The sequence below is a fragment of the Patiria miniata genome, unplaced genomic scaffold, assembly GCF_015706575.1.
Source record: "Patiria miniata isolate m_02_andy unplaced genomic scaffold, ASM1570657v1 HiC_scaffold_6, whole genome shotgun sequence".
Classification (NCBI taxonomy): Eukaryota; Metazoa; Echinodermata; class Asteroidea; order Valvatida; family Asterinidae; genus Patiria; species Patiria miniata.
The window spans coordinates 17,960,997-17,986,256 of record NW_024037073.1 but is presented as its reverse complement, the minus strand read 5'-3'; the positions used below and the strand labels follow the sequence as shown (position 1 = coordinate 17,986,256).

General features: G+C 42.7%; 1 protein-coding gene across 1 annotated transcript; it reads left to right on the top strand.

Moving 5' to 3' along the window:
• The first annotated feature begins 559 nt into the window (after positions 1-559).
• On the top strand, positions 560-25,059 carry LOC119743468 (metabotropic glutamate receptor 2-like). The gene is made up of 6 exons (XM_038219877.1): positions 560-1,185; positions 16,157-16,463; positions 20,816-21,004; positions 21,663-21,862; positions 23,081-23,231; positions 23,531-25,059. The coding sequence occupies exons 1-6, from the start codon at positions 616-618 to the stop codon at positions 24,826-24,828; spliced, it is 2,715 nt and encodes a 904-aa protein (XP_038075805.1). The 5' UTR covers positions 560-615; the 3' UTR covers positions 24,829-25,059.
• Positions 25,060-25,260: the final 201 nt, after the last annotated feature.

The following is a 25,260-nucleotide window of genomic DNA, read 5'->3' as shown; positions in this document are numbered from 1 at the left end:
AACTTAATGAAGGGTATCAAGCTGATAGCATAAACGTTCGGTTTGTTTTTCCAAATAGACTTCCAGGGTGTTCTGAAGAACTCGAAAAGCCCGCCAACGTTTTCTGTTATTGTCAAGAAATTTTGCTTTTCAAAGTACAAACGTTTATTTCTGCTCTCAGCAGCACTACGCGAATGCCGGATATTCCATACGTTCAAATGGGCTTTATGAAAATGTGTAGCGAGGTATCCAGGGACCCGGCCTGCTAAAAAGCACGTGAGGGTGAAAACAAAAAAAATCCATTTTCATATCGACGGTCGTGTCTAGTTGCCCCTGGGAACAAGTCACTGCATCCCCGAGGGACCGACGAATCGTGCCGGCCGGAGCGACCCATGCTCCCCGCATAATCAAAGCAGAAGCACGCTGTGTGTGCTCGCATCTGCGCTGCGCGGCATCGGAGCTGTAGCTCAACACAAGGCTAGGACCTTGTTATCAAATTACAAGCAGTGCTGACAAGGGATACGGATTTACAAGAGAGCTCGGCCAACACGACGAGGCGCGTCAATACAGGCCCAGGGAGCACTGAGGATAGAAGTGGTGTACGGAGCGGGGAGTTCAGTTTTTAATAAGGCTGTCATGCATTCACCCAACTCGCGTGCCAACTCCACACGGCATTCGGCAAGGATGATGCTGCTGGTTTGGTTGTGTGCAATCGTGACTTCAGGTACCGCAGCCACGCCCGGCGGGCCTCAACCGCTGGACGTGGTGGAACTGGGCAGGACGACCGAGGACGGGGAGGAGAAAGTTTCGGCAGCCGTGGAGCCCGGGGATGTGGTCTTGGGAGGACTGTTCATGATCCACCAGGCGGCTGAGGGAAACGGGTGCGGAGCCCTGGCCAGCCAGATGGGGCTACAGGCCCTGGAGACCATGCTATACACGGTGGATGTCATCAACAACTCCACCTTCCTGCCTGGATTTAAGCTGGGCGTACGGGCTTTGGATGACTGCAACCAAGAGTCCAAGTCCTTGGAGCGGTCGCTGGATTTCGTGCACCGGCCGGTGTGCGAGAACGACTCCGGCGTTGGGCAGGGACAGCACCAGGACAAGGGCTCAGACTCCGCCCACGTGGTGGGCGTGGTCGGATCCGCCTCCAGTTTGAATTCTATCACGGTGGCCAATTTGCTGAAACTGTTCAAGATTCCACAGGTGAGCTGGACTACTTATCAATATTTTCCCAATCCAAGTTTCAACAGGCTGCGGTGCTAGCTAATTCAAGGCTTGGCTATAAGCACTGAGGATAACCACTTTTAAACAAGAGTAGTCTGCCTAGAACAGCTAAAACAGAAACCCTCAACTTTCAGTCAGGACTCGGGGAGTCGGTCAGTCAGTCAGTGACTCAGTCAGACTGTCAGTGACTCGGGAGTCAGTCAGTAAGTGACTCAGTCGGTCTGTTGGTGACTCAGTCAATCTGTCAGTCAGTGACTCACTCAGTCTGTAAGTGACACGGGGAGTCTGTCAGTCAGTGACTCAGTCGGTCTGTCAGTGACTCGGGAGTCACTCAGTCAGTCTGTCACTCAGTCAGTCTGTCAGTGACTCAGAGTCTCAGACAGTCAGTCAGTGACTCAGTCTGTCTGCCAGTGACTCATTCAGTTTGTAGTGACTCGGGGAGTCAGTCGGTCGCTAGGGGAGTCAGTCAGTCATGCACTGGGGGAGTCAGTCTGTCAGTGACTCGGGGAGTCAGATAGTCAGTGACTTGGGAGTCACTCAGTCAGTCAGGGACTCAGTCTGTCTTCCAGTGACTCATTCAGTCTGTAGTGACTCAGTCAGTCATTCATTCAGGCTGTCTCTTCGGGTCCAAAAACTAAACCTTAACCTAAACCTTCCGTACAATAATTAAAAGCACCAAGTATAAGCTACCCAAGCTAAAGTTATTCCTTTTTGCACATCTATATTAATTTTGAGGCAATACAAATGCTCTACATTTAAATAGGGCAACCTATTGACGTTTCAGCTCATTGGATATTAATAAGTTTTGAGAAAGAATGAAGAAACCTGCACATTTTTTTTGCATCGTAACTAGACTCAGTTTTAAACGCGCGTAAAAAAATTTCGTGAGGGCAGACGTTTTTTTTTAAAAACCACGTTCAATTATTGTTTCCTTTAAACGATGCCATTACTGGCAGAATAATTTCTACAGGGTATTTTTGACAAGCCGTATCTAATTCACTTTGAGCAATGTTTTTCTCATCGGTACTAGGTACATTTCCCGGTAACACAAATGTTCCTAAGTCCTTCAAACGAACCCGAATTTCAACTTAAACAAAAAACCACCTCAAATATATACTTCACCTTCCCTTCCAGATATTGACATTATTTGAGTGCCGGAATCAATAATCATTGACTTCACTTTATCACAATTTTCCCCAAAACGCATCGGGTACAAAACGACGATTAATCATTGTCGCCGAGGTCCCCCCCCCCCCCTACACCGATGCACTCTATACATGACATATCACTTTCATTTGACAACCATTACTAGTGGTATGATAAACGAGAGTTCGGTGTTGTCAATTAATATTCTCCGAGAGATAGAGGCAGGGAGTGGGCGGGTCGTTCAGCATGTCTTACCCGAGACTGGTTAATATTTTTTCCGGTAGGCTCCCGGTAGGCCGGCCGGTTCTGTTTAATAAAAAAAATGTTAAAGTTGTCCTCCCCGTGAAAATAGACTTTGTTTTAGTTTTAAATTGCTGTTCTTTTCTAGCAATACGAAAGTTATCAACTTTGGAATGAGACACGAACAAAAAGCATCTTCCACTGTTTATTATTGTATGGATAAAATACTTTACGGATATCGATTTATTTGCGGCACGATAATAATTCAACTGTTTTGTTTATGGGTTCAAAAGCATCCCAAAATACTAGGCATATTTCAGAGGGTTTAAAACAAAGAAAATATAGAAAAAAAATTTAATATAATAATTTTTTCCGTTTAAATAAAACATACAAATTGAAAAGTTCGTTTAACAGGAGGGGAAAAAAATCTAATATGCTGCAAAGTAGAGAAACTTTAAATTTTCACATCAACTTCAAAGATTAATGAAAAATGTATATAAAAATAACCTCAAGTTTGGGTAAATTCGAGTAATTTTTTTTCCAACTTTTCGGAAATATTTTCCCTAACTCTAGAGATATTTGCAGTTGATGACGTTGACCAACGTTTTGTGAGAAGTTGAGCAACAATTGCCAAATATCACGAGTGAATGCTGGTTCGGGGAAGACAAATCTATAATCGTAAAATCTAAAGTTTTGTTATGTTCTTCAACAAGGTCAATTGAGGTTATTTTATAATAACAAACAAGTCTCACTGCATTTTAACTTGAGCCTTCAAGTCGGTCAAGGACAGTATCAACCCACAAGACAATTCAGGTTTTTAGGGTAATCGATATAGAGCATTGAAATATCTTCATATATTTTGCCAACCCATGGCTACGTCATTCTGACGTAATTAACAGAATAGAAAATACGGAAGGAGGTTTTTCATTATTTCCCTGGCAAAAGGATGTTAGCATGTTTTCAATTGATTATCAATGTAACAAAAGCTGTTCCCTCTAAAGTGCGGAGCCTGCAACGCAATGATTTAAACATGCCGCTTAAGCGCACATCTATAGCCAGGAAGAGTTCCCGGCAAAGGATCGTTAGCATGACAACGTAAATAACTTGAAAGCAAGTAATATTTTGAAGAAAAAAATGCACATTATTATTCAATTATGAGCACATGTCAGTAGTCAAAATTTCAGAGTTATGTGATTTTTAATTCAGAAATATGAGTACGAAAACCTTTAAACTCGGGAGTATCTCAAAAAGGGTTTGTTTTTGCGTGTCTATGCTCCTGACGTCCTTTTCACTGGCACACAACCTAATTAGATTTTAGTGTTTGTATGGTGTTCGAATACAAACAAAGTGTAATTACACTAATTAGGCCTACGTCATATCAAAAAGAACAACATAATAATTGACTTTAACAAATTGCATTTAGTGCCCAAAAGACGCTAAGGAATGAATTAATTTAATATGTTTCAACCGTAATCTTGTAATCAAAAAGTCAATCTCTGCAATTTCTGAAGAAAGTCTTGAAAACCCGCTGGCGGATTTTGCTCTTTTGCTTAAAACGCAAATATAAGGTTTTTTGAAGTTGTTTTTCGCCCTTTGAGGCTTGTTTCGCTGACCGATTTAGCGTAAAAAAAAATCGGATAATGGAGATCCGGAATTATCCTTTAAAATTTAATCCGATAGTTGCACTTTCGCCGTTGGCGGAACTTTTCTAAGTAAGTTATAGTTGTATATAAACCTGCTTTTGCTGAACGACAAATACATAATGCAATTTATATATCCAAAACTGATCTGCTGATCTTCATAAAAATCATCAAACTTATTTCAGCTAATAAAACCAGTGAATTACTGTCAATTACATTTTAACACAATGTACGACTAAAGCCCGGTTAATACTTCATGCGAAAGGGAATGCGAAGCGAATTTGACGTCATGAAACATTCGCTGCGAAATTCGCCCGAGTTGAAATGTGTTCAACTTTTACGAATTCGCAGCGCGAATGCTTGCCATGACGTCAAGAAATCGCGTTCGCTTTTGCTTTCGCGCCGAGTATGAGCCGGGCTTCACGACTTAATTTCACGGGATGACAAAATGTCAAATTTGTAATTTTTATTTTGTTGTAAATGTGATCACCTTGTTAGCCAAATACTTCACAAGTCGTTTTTGTGCACCAATAATTTCAGCTCATCTTGTTAAATACTGACGTTGTTGTGGAGTGTGGGTGGCTCTGAGGTATAGGTGTTAACCGCGTCATGAATAACGTGGGTCGGGGACCAGATCTCTTGGATGTTAATGCACGCAGCTGTTTGCTACCTTACCCCCGGGGGTCGTTAACCTCGTCCCCTGGGCCCTAGTCTCACCTCCCAACGCCCCTGCCCGTCCACGACTTGAGATCGCACGGGTGTTGGGTTCTCAATGCTTCCACCTTATTGACCACTGGATGAAGAGCTCCGTTCAAGAGTGTTATGACGCACAAGGTTGGAAATGTGTTTTTCGGCGGTAACTGCGCAATAACAGGAAATATGAACTCGTCAAATCAATGCCATGGCGGAACGCGATACACGCTCATTTTTCCACCGCCTTGAGTACGGTGACAGATATGAGACAAAAGGTATCAAAAAGCAAAAGACGCTTCGATCGCTTGCAGAAGCTTGGTATGAAATGTACACCGGTTACCTCCATTTTTAACCTTTTGCCTAAGAAAATACGAACGAAGGAAAGGAACTGATACTGATGCAGTCGTTTGATTACCCTGCTGTTACAGCTAGAGTATAGATGCACATGTTCATGAGCCGTGTCACGCATGTAAAACATAGCAAAAGTTATATAACTAGCAAAAGTTGTCTGCTGCCACCAAGAGTTTTCAAGGCCTCCATGATTCAACGTGGCAATGATATTGTTATACGCCCAACAATAGTAAGGCCACAATATAGTTGGGACTATCCCAACCGTCCCAACTGTAGTTGGGATGATGCTATAGTTGGAACCTAACAATATTCCCAATTACCTTAGATTGTGTTACAAAATATACTAAACCTAAAACATATTTCGTCAGATCTAGAGTCGTGTTACTCGCGAAAAAGACATTGCCTTGCAAGTTGCAAGCTAACACAAGACATCCCTAGAAAGTATATTAAAATTAGTATTTGTTTTAATGTTATTTACACTGAAAATGGGGTGTGAAGAAAAAAAGGTGATACACTGGATCTATTTTAAAAAAAATGTAACAGTTCATGGAAGACATGTTGATGACTGTCTGCTATGTAACATATTGTTATCATCTTGAAAGATTTCTACTCCTCTCGGCAACGTAAGTCCATTAACTCAAGGAGTAACTAGCCTTATTGTCACAGTTGTTGTGAGACAAGCTGAAGCCTTGCCCCTGCCCGATCATGTCAAGCAATGCTGTTTGTCAGCGGCTTCAGCCAGGCCAGCTATCAACTGAATAAATAGATCTCGGCGCGAAGACATTCACCTGGTTGTGCGCACGGTCAAGTCTGTTTATTATTGTATTTTTCCCCCTACTCGCTACGGATGGAGACGGCCGCTCTACTCACTCCGATCTCCTCAGATGTGACGGGAATTAATGAACAGTACGGTCCTATCTCACACAGGCAGGAAGCCAGCTGATTTTAATACCCAGGGCTCACCTTTTTTTTTAGAGCTGAAAAAAGACTTGAGGATCTCGGTTGTAGTCTATGAAGAGTGACCCAGGGACTCACAACTCATCAAATTATTCGCAGGGCGCTATAGGCCTACATGTACAAAACCTATACGACACAATGCAAAATGACGCCTAAGCACACAAATTCCCGAGAGCAGATATAGTTTGTAGAGAACTGTGCTACCAAACTTACCACCTCAAATGTATCTGACAAACTGATCATGACTTCAGTGCTTCGAAAACATGATGCACACTTTCATTCCTAAGTTTCTTATGTCAAGAAAGAGTCAACGGAGTGTGTCACTCTCATCGTGTTTTCTGCGTAAACATAGATCCGAGAGTGTTGGCTTTCGCAAAATACGCGAAAGAGAAACTGTAATATAGATCAGAATTGAGGGATAAATACACATGGGACCGTAAACATACACGCTTTAATGTATCGGATGAGGAACGGGCGAGATATAGAGGAGCCTCCGTATTGAAGTCGATCTATTACAGGAAAAAAAATATCTTCATTGCTTAAACCAAAAGATACACATCAGAGGAAAAAATTCTCTTTAAACAACACATTCGTAGTACTACCTTTACAGTAAATCTGCAGATTTTAAAATCCTAGAATTAAGCGAAAGGATGTACATTGGCAATAATGTAGGAAAAATGTACATCAAGTCGCTTGAAAAATATCACATTAATTTCATTTAGGTTACAATATTTGCACGTTGTCAAAGATTTAATAAAATATTTACGTACATCTTTTTGAAATGCTTTATACAAATTTGTTGTCAAATTTGAAATGTTACTTTGCATGTACATGTAATTATTACATAAGGAATTAAGCACGCCAAAAATTACAATTTGTTTTATACAAACAAACTATCTTGCATGTGTTATTGCCACTTGATATATAGTCTAATCAAAACAAGATTCCTGACAGAATGAAATAAGATCTTTCCCTACAAAATGAGAGATTATGACAAACGCCCGAGGTGCTAGCTTCGACAGCGTCTCGGATTAGGGTCAATAACACGGCCTGGATGGCGAAGGCTGGTTCGCAGCGGGTTCGAGCCCCGAGCAGGGTGGATCAAGCTATGCGAAGCCGCGGACTTGGACGATGATAACGCGTTAATATTTCAATCAATAATAAGGCAGAAGATGCTATCGTTTTTAACTTTACCGTTGAACAGGATTATGGACTGGATATACGGTGTGGCGCGATATCTGGACCCACGAAGAATGGAGACTCCTTGACAGTACTGATGCGCATGGTCGGTACACAAGTTGTATAGGTCTGCCCATGGGTATTAAATCACATTATAGAAACGGGTATGATGTGGGTAATTGGCCTGAGATAAGGATTTGACAAAATTGCTTGTTTGAGTATGTTTTGGTGCTTTACTGAGCATGCGTTGTACGCGTTCATCGATGGGTAAAAATTCAAATTTCCTAGACGTCGCGCATGCGCGGCTGATCGATCGCGAACATGAATCCGTCTCGTTTGTTTGTTCAGAAACATCAATATCCAATTACATTAAAAACACACATCAAAACATATACATCTGATTCAATGGCCTTAGAAATCGAAAAACAATGTTTATCAAGGATATAATTGTATTAATGCACATGCAGCCACCGTAAGTTTAATGCTTTAACGGCACTTTCACGAATTGATCTACTCACAACCCTAATAGGGTATAACGTTGTATAAATGTGTGTATGATTTTAAGTTCATGACATTGTAATTTGAAAACAGAAGTCTAAATTGCATCCAGGTTATTCTCTCTTTCTTTTGCACACAAACATTTTAACGATGATGTTTATCGTGACTCGGGCCAAAGGTTGTGACCTCAGATGACCTCAGGCGACCCGAACGGCTCAGACGAGCATGTGTGCTCCACGTGTGGTCGCTTGCGTGAGGGAATGTCAAACAGCTGATGTAGGGAAATACCATTGACAGTTCAACCATGGAGTTTCAACTCGATCTTATGCCATTTTGCTGTAGATCATTTTTTTTTTAAAAATCAAATGAATAACTCACTTCACATTTTTTATAACACATTTGGTGAAATTTCACTTCAGTTGGTACATGGCTTGATTTAAATTTGGATGCAAAGCAAATGAACATTTGATTTTTAAATTTGCAAACGCATCATCAGATTAAGCTTACGACGTTTCGTAAACTGGTTTTTTTTGGGGGGGTGGGGGTTTAATTTTACTGCTTTCTATAAAACTTTTGGTTCCAAGAGCTACGTTTGCATGACGTCAAAAATGGATGGATTTTTCATTTTCAGGTTCAGAATGTATACCTGCAAGGTGTATAGAGTAAGAACTCACCAATGTGGCAAGTGATGTAACGGGTTCCTCTCAATAACACTTCGCTGTATGTACCGCATTCAACCAAATTATCCCCTAAGGTTAAGCACCAATTCAAAACTTGATGGAAAATCTAAAGGTGCATTGGCTACGGTGTTTTCCCCCGAGTCTGTTATTTACGTTACACCCATCACTCGTTGGAATCAATGGAGAAAAAATACCACGGCAGTCATCAGCTACTTTCAATTCGCTGTTCTGGAACTAATAACATCAAGGCAATTACACGGGGTAAAAAAAAATTAAGAAAACTAAACACAAAAGAGCAAGCTAGGGTCGTAATTTGTCTTGCGGCGGACGAGTAGGGGCTTCCTATTTAGCCCGTGTAATGGATGGTTTGGTTTCCGCCAGGTAACATTTACCGAGGGAGCGATGGGACAAAGGTTGACGGGCTCACGGCGAGCGAATCTACCCTCCCCTGACTCGGCAGATCGCCTGTTTGGTAAACAGTCGTCAACTAGGGCTCGTTTCGACACTCGTCGAATTTCTAATTTGAGGGTTTTTTTTCCCACGCAGATATCAAAGGCCGAGTGGTCTGAAACCTTGTTTCGTGTTCTGTTTTGGGGCTGACTCCATTTATCACTTAGACCGCATGCATACCTTGATTGTCAAAACAACATACAGTTGTTGGACCTTTTTTGGTTGAACGTATTTGACTTGCGTGCATGCATTATCTAAGTCTTGACCTGATGCCTCGAATTAGAAGAAAAAGTGCTCCGTCACCTGCAGAGATGCAAATAAGATATCAGAGGAAATCTAATGAACTACCCTTAAGATGGAGCCCCTTTGACGGTGTTCTGGTCATAACCTCAACATGATTGAATAGAATAATTCGCAATCTTGGATTACCTTTTTTATGTTCTGCATATGCCATCCTTGCCAAGCCTGTGGGACTTGCTTGCGACATTATAAGAAACTCTATATTGTGCTCTGTACGTAATATGAACGCAGTGTTTATGTCTCCAATATGATGTATATGTCTGCAAGACTTTCAAGGATCTCATCTATCTTTTCCTCGGATTTCTCTGGGGTAAAATCATTTGATCGAGTATAAGACCCCCAAAGGAAATGTACTTGGACCTCTATCTCGCGGCCATTTACCTTTCTTGATTCATGTTGCTTTGTAAGGTCCTCTCTAGTCGCGGATGTTTTTCTAACGAGGCGCCATGAAACTTTTGGGGAAAACAAGCTCGAAATGATCTCGGAAGATCCAACTGTTGACCTGCTGTAGCCTATAAGTCATCTACATGACTTATAGTACACAACTACTCATGTGGTCGTGACTGTCAATTGAAAAGGATTCCAATTATTTTGTTGAACGTCGGTTGGTGCAAGGAGCGTTTTATAGCATGTCGAACATCCACTTTGTGTGCTAGCCCCAATGAGTGACCTCGTGGCACAATTGACTGCTGCAATAAATTGGTAGCTCTGGTCAGTTGAGACCCGAAGCAGGTGTGGTTGCGATCGGGCCTAAGGGCCAATGTGATTGTTTGCCAAAAGGGCATTTGGTGACGTTTGTCACTAACCAACCAACCAACTAACGGAGAGACGTGAGTACTTGTAAAGCTGCTTTCCCGCAGCTAAAAACTAATGCAAGTGGACCCAAATGCGAATCGTCGAGGCCCGACTGTGTGACCCACCGATTGCGAACCAGTACATGTTGGTATAGATGATATCATGCATTTCACGCGTCGGACAGACACTCCCCCCCAAAAGAAGAAACTTTCCCGCGTATCCATTTCCCTTCTGAGCCCAACCCCCGGTCTCAGACTGTTTACTATCCAGACGGCGCCACTAGCTAAATCAGAACTTCCTTCCAAACTGCATTCAGTAAAAAAAAAATTTAGTCTTCAGATTTGGTTTTAATCAAATTGGTCGCCAATTAGTATTTCACACGACAGGCTTCATGCGTCATCAAAAGTGTCAAGGGACTTCTTCAAAAGACCAATCCTATAGGAAAAAATATAACCGCCAGGACTTACGATCGCCAACTCACGTCCGGCTTGCGTCTTTCGGTCTGAAAGTGGCTTTCAAACAAAATCAATTCTTTACGCACGTCGTCTTTTTGCCCAAAGACTTTCCTTTTAATTTGTCAATTGTGATATATATTTTTTCCACCCACAGATTCGTGTAGATTATTTGATAACAGTTCTCTTTCTTTCGGGTTCACGAATGATGTACAAATAGGACCAACAAAGAATGATTTAAGTGCACAAACAAGTTTGAGGAAAATTAGGGAAAGTTTGGTGCATGACACCGACATTTTCGACCTATCCTTAGACCTATGAACAATCCGTTTTAGAAAAAGGTATAGACCCGAATTACAGCGCTTCAAAGCCACATTCGAATTTTTTTAAGGATGGTTTTAAATAAATTTGCAATACATTTCATAAAAAGCAACCCAACATAACACATAACGGATCAGAGTTTGTGGTTGGGTTGGCTAACCATACCCCGCCGTCTGACCAATGTCAATTGTTCACATCATCCTATATTAAAAGATCATACGCTGTCTGTCTGTCTTTCTGTCTGTCACTTTTTTTGCAAAAAGGTATAAAGAGTATGCGGAAGCACAAAATGCAGTCATCCAGTGTATGCAGGTCCTTAAATGGTACAAATATGCTCCGATTTCACTGTCCTCTGAAGTCACTGTTGCCACGTGGGAAAAAAATGATTTATATGTTTTGTTGTGCTTTTTCGGCAAATTTGTTTCTTACATATTTTGAATACTTAAATATCGCAACATTATCTCCGTGAAAACACTCCAAAACATATCGCTATTACGCAAACCATAAACTTCATGATGAAAACATGTGCCAAAATCGCTTCACATTAGGGGCATAAGTGCCATAATCTTGATGGAGGAGGCTCTCCTGATAGGATTGAGAAACAAACATGTGGAGATCATAAAGAAGTCTCGCGTGCTCATCACCCCCTGTCCACCTCAACAATATGGACTCGTCTTATCGGAGATCTCCACAACATGCCTCGCGATGTTGTCTCTCAAACCTTCGCCTTGAAAATAAAAACAAACCTACGTCATCGGAATTCCCACAGCAGCTGAGGGGATATTACAAATTGGCCAAATTAAAGCAAATATATCCAATTCGCGAGGGAGTTCACAGCGACCAGCCGGGGGTCTGAAATCTTGATCCAGACCCTGGCCTATTTAAACATACAGGCGTGTTCGATACAAGCCCCCGCAGCCTTTCAGCAGTTAATAATACTATCTACTGAAGATAGCAAAGCTTCGCGCCGTTTGAGGGTAAAAAAGACGCGCGTTTTAAAACCTCCCTTGAACGGACCCATGTTTTCTTTTCAGCCGGCCGATTTTGCCGCCTGATCTGGATGAGCTACCCTCTCCACTCTCGAGTTGTTTGCACAGGCCAGGAGAAGACTAGAAACCTCTTGGCCTAGATCCATAAACAGAAGCCTCCATCGCTTGCTTACATCTATTTCTGCGGAAGGTAAAGAAAAAATCGCTACATTCTTCGCCGTCTCCTGCCGGCCAGCCCCGCACGCGTGATGAGCGCTTCCATAAAAAGAACTTGACACGGTTTGGCTTTTCAAAAAGGCTGTTCTCTCGGAAAAGACGACCGGCTCGGGGTTTTTCCATCACGAAGCAGGCATGCGTGAAACGAATTCACATGTACAGGTGCACTTCGGTGGAATATTCATTCGGAATCATACGTCGGGCACCAGACACGGTTGACGGTGGTACTCAAAATTGTTTTGCATTGTTGAACGAATTGATACTATAAGCTCCAATTCAAATTGGAGAAAGTCTGAAAACGAATAAGAATTTTTCCGCGAAGGATATTTTGAATTCTCTTTGAGACCAACGGCAGGTCCGGGGAGGGCAAAGTGACGTCGGAAAAAAAGGCAGCATCTTTTCCTAAAAACAAATTGGTTGAAGTGGTCAGAAATTGCCTCACATCACACCACAGAGCATCTAGAATCCAAACAAGCTTCGGGGCCCGTTAAGCAGGCACCGAACCCCACGCCGTAATGTTTGGACCCACCTTATTGGGGTCCAGAGTTGTTTCGGCGCCCCCCTCCCCCCCCCCCAAAAAAAATGCAATTGTGTTCTGGATCCGCCTCGTTTAAGAGTAACCATGTTTGATACCAGATAGCAATACACTATTTTCGATAAGTCACACTCAGAATGGAAAAGGGGAAATTCCACAGCAAGGACCTTAGCACCATGGAAGTATGGAGTACGTCAGCTCTTGTATGTTGTCAGTCTCGTGTAGAGTTAAGGAGATGGTAAAATAGATTTTCATCAGCACAACTTACCACAGACGCGGTATTTTCTTGTGCCAAAGTATGGAATAGCAAAATGTACCAAAAACAGGTTCATTATTATCGACAATGTACCAATTTTCTTTTGCACTAAAGACTTTACAGGGTATAGCAACAACAAAAAAGTTATAAAAACATAATGGGTTAGTATGTGAAGGTGATGAACTCGAACACTTAACTGTTAAAGTAGCTCCATCTTAAAGGGCAGTTCATGAGCTTTCCATTGATACATTATTTGCATCTTTGTAGTCACAGATGACCGACCACCATATGGATTTCAAAACAAAGTGGTGCCGTCGCAGTCACGGTGGAATCACTTTGACAGTGTTCAGGTTAATAACTTTCAAATAATAACCCATTAAATTCGGAGTACATTTTTGTTTATACATTCTGTATAGGCCTAGTCCAATGCTACGTGTATGGACTCTACAGGGTGACCAAAAAAATGTAGCCCTGAAACATTTGCCTTTTTTTTCAAAAACATGATCGGATAATTTTTATGTTTTGGATATCAGATTGAAGCTGAAATCTTTTTCTTTCAAATACTGAAGAAAAAAATCCATGAAAACAGCACATTGGGTTGCTGAGAAAATGCCAATTATGTAAAAGAAGTGATTTTGCATCCTTTCCAATGGTGCTTCAAACAGTGAAACGTGTTACTGTAAGCCCACTGTGCAATTGTCTTTCATTTGTGCAATTTCTTTAATATTTTGACATATTTATGATGCTGAAAAGGTTTAAAATAGAACTTAAAAGGATAAGATACCTGTTCAGGTGGAAAATAAAATGCATTTCCATCAAATTCATTTGTACCTAATTGCCATATTATGTGCCGTGTTGTTTTTAATGACACAATGTGCCACATGCATTTCATGCACAAATAGGTACAGTGTAATTCCATTAACAGTTTACTGTGGTAATGCCATTGGAATGGACAAAAAAGGAGTTGTGTTACATAATTGGCATTTTCTCAGCAACCCAATGTGCTGTTTTCATGATTTTTGTCAGTATTTGAAAGAGAAAGCTCTCTGTTTTAATCTGATATCCAAAACATACAAATTTACCGATCACGTTTTTGAAAAAAGGCAATTTCAGGGTTGAATTTTTTTGGGTCACCCTGTATATAACAAATATTTCGTTAAACAACATAGGCTTGGGTTAACAGTTATTTTGGGCAATTGTCGGCCGTTCGTATGCTCCAAGTGCTTCTTATAGTTTGTTGTTAATAAGATTCATTCGTGTCAACGGCAAGACAAACCTGTCCACCTCGTTCCCACACAGACATCAACGCAACCCCTAATTTCAAGGCATTGACAGACGGGCACTTTAGGCCTACTCAAGATCGCAGAGGGAGGGCAATTGAAGGACGCGAACGTATGAAAAAAATTCAGTCCCCCGGATGAAGTTCGAGAAATGGTCAGGCTCGACCCATTTATCAAAATAAAGGACAAAAAAATCGGCTACATCTTCGCAGACAAATATAAATAAACATGTCACTTCGTGTTGACACAAACCCCAGTTTGTTTGTCCACAAGTACAACCAACTGGTCAGTTGCAGAAACAAAGACCAGCTCTTAACGAAAGTGCGAGTTGAAAGGCCGGCCTCTCTTACACTGAATTTCAATTTATTTTCGTTCGGACACCCTTTATTATTTTTAATATCCTCTGTCCAGCACAAAAGAATTGTTATTATTATGATTTCATCGTGGCTCGCAAGGCTGACCTGTTTTTAAAAGGCCTTTGTTGCATTAGTTATTATTAATTTATTAATAAGAGCACAGCTCGTTTAATGAAACAAATTATTTATTGGTCAGAAACCTTGGACAAGTGGGATGCGTGCGAAGTACGTCGGCGAGGATCGATATTCGCAGAGGGTCCTTCGAGTGATGACGAAGCCGCTCTTGGAACGTAGTTAGGGATGATGCCCAGCCGAGATGGTTATGAACCGCCCATATTAATGGAAACCATTTGTTATTTGTAATGGCTTTTCCTCACATACTTCGTTGTGGGCTACATAAAAAGGCATTCATTTTCATGAAGGAAATTGATGTCTGGAATATGGGCCTAACTGACAGGCAGACCATGATTACCAGACAGTATTTATGCTGCCTGGAACAACTTCTAAGCAGTTTCGTTGTGGTACCAATTCCGAACAGCCATTATGATGTATTATTTTGAAAACGTTTTGGTATAACTTCAGTATTTTTTATATTCTAACAACTAATTTTAACCACTAGATGTTTAAGGGTCATTCTATGAATTTAGGGTCCAAAGTGACACATTTTTCCTGTCCCCGTTATACCTCTGAACTTCGCAATTTGCCATGAAGTATCATTTAGGATGACTTCAAACGATTTCTTTTGTATTTGTTGGTACGTATAGTAAAACAACTGCTATTGGAGGACGACTGTATTAAGGAGTACATCCCGATTTTTAAAATCATAGATGTCAGTTGTTGTAAAAGGGGCAGGAAAAAATGGACTACAAATTTAAAGAATGGCTCTTAAGCTGCCGATCAATACTATAGTTTTCACTTAGGTAGCTTGTTTTTAATAATAGAAAGGTGTACGAACTATTGATGCTCAATCACAAATCCAGTGCAGTTCAGTCTCTCTGCCTCTCCGGCAACGATGTCGCGTATATTCTACAGACGTATGTGGCGCGGACATCCGGGATTTTTGGCTTACCTAGCTCCCAACCTATTAATGTTCTTGAAACTCCATGGTTCTTGAGTCTGGAGTGCTGGATGGTATTACACATAGCAACCGATGAAAACTGGTGTAGTGTGCAAATGAATAGATGTTTTCATCGGATGACGTCAGCCCACCCCGTTGTGGGTTTTAATCTTACAGCATAATTTGGTTTTGCTGTCACGGGCATGTTCTGTAACATAACATGTACACGACGCCAACAGAGCCAAATCTCTATACTGTTGTCCGAGCTAGGGCTTAAGATAAAAAAAATCCCAATCTTATACAGGGGCCAATAATATTAGATGGAAATAAACTGAATTTTTTTTTTCATTTCACTTTATTAATCTAGTATCCTTACAAAATTGTTGAAAAAAACCACCACCCCCCAAAAAAATCCTTGGTACGGCTATAGCCGTACCACTTCCTACGGCCCCGTGTGCAGACGTCTTGCCACTCGACCATCGAGCTTGCCGGGGTCAGTTGTTTGGTTCGAATCTGATAATAGTTAATTGTCTGGTTCTATTGTCTGCCTTGCCCGTAGATCAGCTACTGGTCCACCAGTCCAGACCTGAGTGACAGCCGGCGGTTCCCTTACTTCTTCCGGGCTGTGCCGTCCGACCAGTACCAGGCCCAGGCCATGATCGACATCGTGCTGCACTTCAACTGGACCTACATCTCCATTGTCTACGAGAACTCCAACTACGGCGTGCAAGGGATCGAGGAAGTCAAGAAGCTGGCCGGGGCTAATGACGTGTGCGTGGCGGTCAAGGAGATGATCCCCAGGGATGGGAACGAGTCTGTGTACGATCGCATTGTGGGGAATCTGCTCAAGGCGACCGATGCACGAGGTAATACAAAATACAAAAATAGACATTCATATCCTCCACTCCATGCCTCCCATGATGTTTCAACCACTAGTAAAGCATGATGGGAAACAAAATGGCGCTCCAAGATCGCACCCATTGGGCACGAGGTTGGAGACGTTTCACATATTAAGATAGAACCCCCTATTTTTTTTCTCTCCCATTGTTATTGCTTCTGTATCTGACCAGCAGAAAGGTTTGATCATACTATCTGCCATTTAAAAAAAACACCCTATGTTAAAAGTATAACTCCACTACCACATGGTTAACTATATGACAAGACGCCAGTTTTGGGCAACTTGAATAGCTGCAGGTACCAGGGATCGATCGCGAGTACCGATTGGTGACGTCATATCGACCCCACGTGACCGTTTTCTCCGTATTGACATGTATGTATGAAATGTTTCAAATACATTTCAAAGATATTGGTTAGACCATAATGTGTCACCCTAAAACTGAAACGAGTATACTGAACGAGGGGTCGAGTTTCATGTTTTTACATGACGAAAATAAACAATTAAATTGAATGGAAATTGAATTGAATGGAATAATATACACAGTTAAGATTTACGGCACGATGTAAACATATTAAAATTTATGGGTACAGGTGTGGTCGATTTCCGGCGCGAACCTCGCTACGTGACGTCATCACGTCGGGACACGTGCCCTGTGGGCTAATTAAAAAGTTAAAGGTCCGTGGTATGGATTCTGAATGTTGTAAAGAAGAACGATCTGTCGTCTGTGTTCTTATTTACCGACCTCCGGTGTTAGCTCCACATGGAAATCTGTTTGACCTGTCTTCGATCTACAATTTCCACAACCGACCTGCGGAGAGGGCAGATCAAGGGTCCGGCTAGCTGCACTGCGAGTCACTGACAGACACGCACCGGCACAGGAACACCGGGTTGACCCATAAACGAACCCGGGGATTCATGGTCATCAGCCGGTATCATCAACATGACGTCCACGCTGAATATCTACAATCAATTTCCGCCTTGGTCTTTTTTTCCAGAGGCATTAAAAAAAGAAAGGAAATACAATTTTTATAAGACATGACAGATATAGATTGCGGCTATAAAGATGAAGCAGTCTCGGTGGCGTCTCGTTATAACTTAATCCCGGTGTTAGGTGGCGGGTCGTGCAAGGTTTTCCTTCCGGCGATATGCGCATGTCATCTTTCGGATGTTTGATGAGAGAGCGTGACATTTTGTGCAGGCATTCGTGGTAAATTTAGCATGGGTATAGCATTCCATTCATATCAAAAAATGTCACAATGGACAACCGTCAAAATATCAACACGGGCAGAGTCAAATGGGAGTGCATAGGTATGGATTTCATTTCAGAGGGCTGTAGATCACTCAGACACTGTATAAAGGTTTCACATTTCCGGAAAACAAACCAATTGCCCTCGATGAGCTTCTAGCGTCTTCAATCAAATTCAGCAGCTAGGGATAGTGCCTACCACACACTACTGACTTCGTAAAACAAGACTGTCATCAATGAAGAATCGATGAGTTCAGGATGTTTCTGTTTTTCCTTAAAATGTACAATTAAAGAGCGGACGTGAAAGCGCCAAGTATTGCAATATAAATGGCGAAATGAAAATGTTAGAGAGCGGTTGTTAAAGGCATAATTATGAGATCGTTTGCTTTTTCATGCATTTTGGTTGGATTCCAATAATAACACCACTCAAAGCAACGTTGAAAACCTAACCTGTTGCAGTTTCAGCTTAGTGGATTACACTAGTTCGAGAAAATGGTGACAAGCCATTTGATCACGATCGAAACACGATTTCGTCGATGGCACTCTTTTTCCAAACAAATCGACTGATCGTTGGAAATCACCATAGTTTCCTGATTTCTTCTAAAATGACAGCGAGCCAGACGGGGGTGTGAAGTAGCAAGCTTTTTGATATTCGGTGGGTTACTTGAGGATACTTTAATGGGAAACATATACACTTTAGGGATTTGAAACTGTGCATGTTGGTAGCATGAACTAGTGAAGGTTTGCGGGTTCTTTTCAGAACCACACATCTACCCAAAAGAGCTTTCTACATGGTTTTACCGCAAGCCTTCACTAGTATACACTTTAAACAAGAAAATGAATCACGTTGGTTACTATGTATTCAGCAATCAGCATACAACATCCAATCGACGATCGAGAGCCGAGCGCGCAGATGACAACTCGAAAACTGCTACAAAATCCCATCCCACCTCAATCCACTCAGTACGGGCTCGAGACCTTTCAGTATCAAAAGGAAATTCAGCCTCTTCGAGAGGTTTCTGTCATTTGAATAGATCAGCACCCGATCCCTAAGTTAAAACCCCTGGGCAGTTATATATAATGGCTGTTCTCATTGACGTTCGCCCACCTACGCAGGCCTCAGCTATAAGCCACTACATTACTGCATTAGGTACAGACTATGAGTTTGTATCGTTATCCAGCTCCCTTGATCAGCGTGCGTCAAAAGGATTCACTTTTTAATGATCTCTATAATTGGTAACGTGTCAAAAATCACGATATCGAAAGCCTTCTTCATGTAATTGCAGGCTACTGCGATTCACAGGGCAACTACACGCACCTGCACTACACAGTTTTTTAGATGTTGATTTCGGATTGTCTGCTTTTCGGCAAACGTCCAAATCTTTAAGTAAGACAAATCTTCGTTTCTTGTCTTGTCTTATAATGAATACTGCACCAACACCCCTTCTCAGGGGTCACACGGGAAAGGTATACACATCCTTCCTGCCAGAAACACCGGAGCGAACCCCTTCTCTTAGCGATAAGCGTTACTGGGTTCTTTTACGTGCGAAAGGCCTTATACAACACACGGGACTTACGGATATGGGTCCCATCCGAAGGACGAAGCAAGAATGGTTAAGTGCCTTGCTTAAGGGCACAGACAGGTGTCCGCGCCCGGGCTCGAACCCACGTCACTGTTGCCTCTGAAACACCAGAACATGAGTCCGGTGCTCTTAACCGCTTGGCCATGACACTCCACAGGCACAGGCAGCTAAAAAACCTGACGCCTCGTCGTCTAAAGTAATTTGGTGGTTATTTAAAAAGGTGATATTTAATTTAGTCGGGTAATGACTTGCCTTAAAGGTGGTGTACCCAATGTGTCGTAAAACGGGTTTATTAACTGTTCTTAATGAAACTCAAATGGAGTATATGTTGTCTTCTAAATATAAAACGAGCATGCAGACCGGAATACTAATAATATACATGTGGGGAAGAATTCCCTACATGGACATAGACTTCTTTTTCCTACAGTGACCTATCAGCCATCAGAAGCGCGGCTGCAGTAAAAAATCTAATTGAGCAGGGAAAATATTGAACATTCACTGAGAAACACTTGCAATTTTTAAGACCAGTCTCATAAGGTTTGTGCACAGGGTATCAATTGATGTCCAGGTATGGAACTCTTTCCTACATATGCTTTATTTTCATATATAATACAAATGCATTTTATAAGCTTAGTATATTGCCATTGGTAAATTACAATTCATAGCCACTTGGCTTTTGATAAAAAAATCATGCAACCCCCAGCAGAGGCCAAATTCTGGAATTATTTTATTCTCAGGATGTAGCAATTGGATGAACTGTCCAAATGCGAATTAGAAAAGAGAAATTAACGGAATCGTGTTTTTTTGTGAGCGAAGCCCCCCACTTTTTAACGTCATGACCCCGCCCATAAAAGGATCAGAGAAAAAATGGCATCAAGTGGTTTTGAAATTAATGAATGAAAGGTTTGCGGAAACACCATTGTGGGAATAATTTCTCAAACTAAGAGAATAGTTCTGAAAAGAACCAGAGGTATAAACTCGACGTTCCGGTCAGTATGCTCCGATCGTCTTCGGGAAAGAAGTTCTGAGCTTATTGAGATTTCCATAAAGTGATTCAGAGTGTTCACAAAAACGCATATGAGCCCCCACCAAGGGCGGATCCAGAACACAACTGTTGTTGTTGGGGGCAAAAACATTTTTGGTCCCCCAAAAAAAGTTGGTCAAAAAAATTACGGCGTGGGGTTCAGGGCCCGCTTAAGGGCCCCGAATAATTATTGGATTCTAGATGCTCTGTGGTGCCATCTGAGGCAATTTCTGACCACTTTAACCAATGTATTTTTAGGAAAAGCTGGTGGTGTACTCATTGCCTGCCTTTATTGCGACGTCACATAAAAAAATTGGTCTCTTTTTTTTGGGGGGGGGGGGGGAGCATGGCCCTCTTTGGCCCCCCTGGATCCGCCCTTGGCCCCCACAAATCCACAGACTACCAGCTTGTTTAAAGAAAAATAGAACTAATTTTTACGTTTTATTCTCTGTTGTTCATGAATTTAGCTGTGATTCTGTGGGCTCTAGACGAGTCGGCTGATAAGTTTTTCAAGGCCCTCGGGCGCGCCAACGCTGTGCACAAATTCATCTGGATCGGCAGCGACTCATGGAGCGGGAGACAGCTATCCACTTTTGGCAATGAGGATCTTGTAGAGGGCGCTATTACCATTCAGCCAATGTCAGCTCCAATACCAGGTACGGTTGATAAAATCAATCGAATGTCCAGGTCAAGCCGGTGTCCTATTTGGACTCCTATGAAATCTGGTCTCTTTTACCTTTATCAAATCTAATGAATTCTGGGGAAGTGTGCCTAGCGGTTTGTGTTCGTGACTCATGATCAGAGGGTCAGGGGTTCGAATCCAGCTGCTGGCCATACATTGTGTCCTTGGGCAAGCCACTTCATCCCCACTTGCCTCTCTCCACCCCGGAGTAAAAATGGGTACCGGCTGCGGAGTAACCTGCAATGGACTGGCATCCCATCCAGGGGGAATTAGAAATATTCTCAGTCATTTTCATGCTACTGAAACCGGAGATAAACGCCAGCCTGATTTGGGCCATATAAAAAAATGGACCATAATAAAAACAAAAATTCCATCCAGCTGCATGCATCATATGAAATTGCAGATTTGTTGTTATGCCAATATGGCTGTGATTGGTCAAAACTTCATGGCAGAAAGGGCTCAACTTTGATAGATCGCTGATGAGCCTGTTGGCAATGTCCTAACCAGACCAGATGTGCTTGGCAAAACTGCTGCGCCAATCTTACAAAACCAGCTCTATAGCACTATCATAAAACTAACTGGTTTACACAGGAGTCACAATTCAATCCACACTCGCATCATTCTCCCTCCAGCTTTTGATGACTACTTCACCAGCCTGAACCCACTGACCTACGACCGTGACCCGTGGTTCAGGGAATTCTGGGAGCAGCACTTTAACTGCAGTCTTCCGTACAACAACACGGCGGCCGGCGTGCGTGGACCCTCTGACCGGCCTAGATGCCCGGGAAACCTGAAGCTCGGGACTGCAAACAACTATTCACAAGAGGGTCAGGTGAGAACACAACCTCGTGCTTTTTTCAGAGACAACATTCTTAAGGTTTCTCATCTTTGTAGAAGGGAATTAAGAACTGCTTCACAATATGAGAGCACACACCCACGCAGACATGCCAAACCCCCTAGCAGCCTGATGTGATGAGCAACTGGTTAACACACATACCTTACAGATTTGGTTGATGAGGTACTTGCATTGTTCTCCTTTTAGACAAAGACCGACAGATGGGGTACCATTGTTTCCTTTGTGCGAGTAACACAAAACGTACCCTCTTCTACACCCATACAGACACTTGTTCAAAATTTAAAAAAATAAAAAACATGCTTATAAGTTATAAAGCACATTTCACACATGGTCCCAATGCACTGTAAAAGAGTCATTATTACCCCTGCTCATTGGGCTAAAGATACATTCAAAAGACCATCTCAGCTACCTGGGGAGAATACAGCTCGATGCAGCCATTTCGGCGCGATCAGCAGCTAGTATCAATCACAACATACCATCTCTGCCCTCACAGGTACCCACCTACTCCTGGGTGGAGAGAATTAGCAATGAGTGACTAAATGCCTTGCCCAAGGACAAACACACTATATAGCCCCAGGCTGGACTCGAACCCAACCTGCAGAATTACCTGCAGACCACGAATTCAATGCTGCAGACAATGAGGCCATGGCACTCAACACAGTGAATACACTGAAGAACAATTACTGCTAGGACAAAAGATGCTGTGGACCACAGACATTAGATAGTCCCCCAAACTCGGTCCTAATTTCCCTAACAATAAAAAACTTTCCCACAATGAGGTCACTGCTTTTAAACGCACAAAGTACAACCCACTTTATAGCATCACTGGTAGTACAGCGACACTTCAAATAAAGTATACATGTACATGTAATTGGTATCTCTAACAGTGAAAAGTCTGACATAACCCAGTTTGCAGAGGGTGAACCCGGTCATTGACTCTACATGATATACACATGAGGGGTGATAGAGAACAGCTCTCAAAACATTTGATTTATCAGCACATATGCTTCTCAAAAGCTGAACAAAGTCCTCAAAGTGCTTGACAATATTCCCAGATTCTAATTTCCCCACAAGCTTCCGGTCTCATTCCGTCCCATGGTGAATTGAATTCTCGGCATTACTGACAATAAATCTTGGGATGTAGTTTCAGGACAATGAACTTCATTACCTCCTTTTTTTTTATCCAATCCACAGATACAATTTGTGGCCGATTCTGTCTGGGCTTTTGCACACGCCCTCAGAGACATGCACAGGGCTTACTGCTCTGGGGACGGTCTCTGCAATCGAATGCGACCAGTCAAGGGTCAGGAGCTGAGGGAGTTCCTCCGGAACGTCTCATTTCAAGGTGAGGCTTAGGAAGGGCAAACCAATCTTGCTAGCTGGGGAAATATACATGGTGTACTTTAAATCCAGTCATGAATATAAATCAAAGGATTGGAAGTTGGTGTTTGAACAACTGTATGCAAACTTGACTCCCGCAGGAAGGAAGACAAGTACTGCGACACACTAAAGTCACAAAGTAGGGGGAAGGAGTACATCTCTAGACAAAAAAAACTTCAGATCTGTGTGTTTCTTCTGACTCACCTCTCATGTGTTTTTGTCAGCAGTTCACATTTTTGAAGTTTCGTTATTTTGTTTTGATAGGTGTATCAGGCAACGCATTTCAGTTTACCCCCAATGGCAATGGACCAGTAGTGCACTATAAGATCCTCAATTATCAGCAAGTGTCTCCAAACAAATACAAGTTCGTGCCCGTCGGCTACTACAAGGAAGGCCTTCAGCTCAATACCAGTGCCGTGCGGTACCGTCTCATGGACGATAAGTTTCCTAAGTCCTCTTGCTGGCGCCCGTGCAGCCACAACGAGATGAAGTTCAAGCGTGACGGGGAATGCTGCTGGAGCTGCCTGCCATGCGAACAGTACGAGTTCCTGCAGGATGAGTTCACCTGCACAGAGTGCCCCAACGGCACCAAGCCCACTGATAACCTCACGGAGTGCACCAACATCCAAGAGCGGTACTTGCAGCCCAACACGTCGAGCGCCATATCGGCACTTGTGTTTGCAACCATCGGTGAGTTTGCCACCATTTTCACGGCTTGTATCTACATCCGACATCGGGATACGCCCGTGGTGAAGGCCTCAGGACGCGAACTTAGTGGGCTTCTCCTTGTGGGCGTGTTCCTGTGCTACGCACTGACGTATCTCTTTCTGGCCCCGCCCACTATCTTGACGTGCGGACTGCAGCAGTTCCTGATGGGGATTGCATTCACTTTATGCTATGCGTCCTTACTGGTCAAGACAAACAGGGTGTACAGGATCTTTACCTATGGGAAGTCGACAACCAAGAGACCAAATTTCATCAGCCCGTTGTCTCAGATTGTCATCACTCTGATACTCGTCTTAGTCCAGGGGTTCCTCTCAGTCACCTGGCTGGCTGCCGTGCCTCCGGATGCGGTCAGACATTATCCAGACAGGGGACAGGTGCAGATCGTCTGCAATGCTTTCATAACATCAACATCACTCCTCGGACTAGCGTTTCCCCTCGTCTTGCTTATCCTATGCACCGGATTTGCTTTCATGACTCGCAAGATTCCCGGACACTTCAACGAGGCGAAGTGTATCGGCTTCACCATGTACTCGTCTTGTATTGTCTGGCTGGCGATGATTCCGATTTATATCCTAACCATCTCAAACATCGAACTCCGGATCGTGTCCATGTACATAGCCATCAGCCTCTGCGCCACAGTGTGTCTTGCCTGCCTCTTTTTACCACGGATCTACCTGATCCTGATACGACCAGAGCGGAACGTCCGAATAACCATCAGCAGCGGGCCACGTAAAATGAAACTAACCGGGGCAGTGTATCCGAACTCTTCAAGTAACATCAGCAATCACAGCCCATACTCGAACATACATGACCAGGGACGAAATAACACCCTGTGACAAGGCTGAGAACTGGGTCATCTTCTGTGCCAGTGGAGTATGTTCACCGAATGTGTTAGAAATCCTGTAAGAACAAGGTCACTTAAAGCTGCTCTCAGGACAAGCTTATCCCTAACCTACCCAGACCCTTCACAATCCAGCAGGTGGTTTTAAAGGATTTCACAGGATTTACAAAAGGTAGAGCCCAGTCACTATGGACTCCGCAAACAAATACCCAAATACCGATCCCGTAAGTTCGGTGGTCGAGTGGTAAAGATGTCTGCACTAGAAAGCAGGAGGTCGTGGGTTCGAGTCCCACCCGAGTGATTTTTTTCCAACCTTTACTTGGGAGGTAACACACCGAGTATACAGTGTTTATACGTCGGTGAAGGGCAAAACCTAATATTGAAGTACCGTCTTGACAACAGCAAGTGAGGATGCTGCTGGTTTGAA

Coding starts and splice junctions, on each gene's coding strand:
- LOC119743468 (XM_038219877.1), top strand. CDS start 616: ATGCATTCACCCAACTCGCGTGCCAACTCCACACGGCATTCGGCAAGG. Junction 16,464..20,815: donor CAAGGCGACCGATGCACGAG/GTAATACAAAAT, acceptor TCATGAATTTAG/CTGTGATTCTGTGGGCTCTA. Junction 21,005..21,662: donor AATGTCAGCTCCAATACCAG/GTACGGTTGATA, acceptor TTCTCCCTCCAG/CTTTTGATGACTACTTCACC.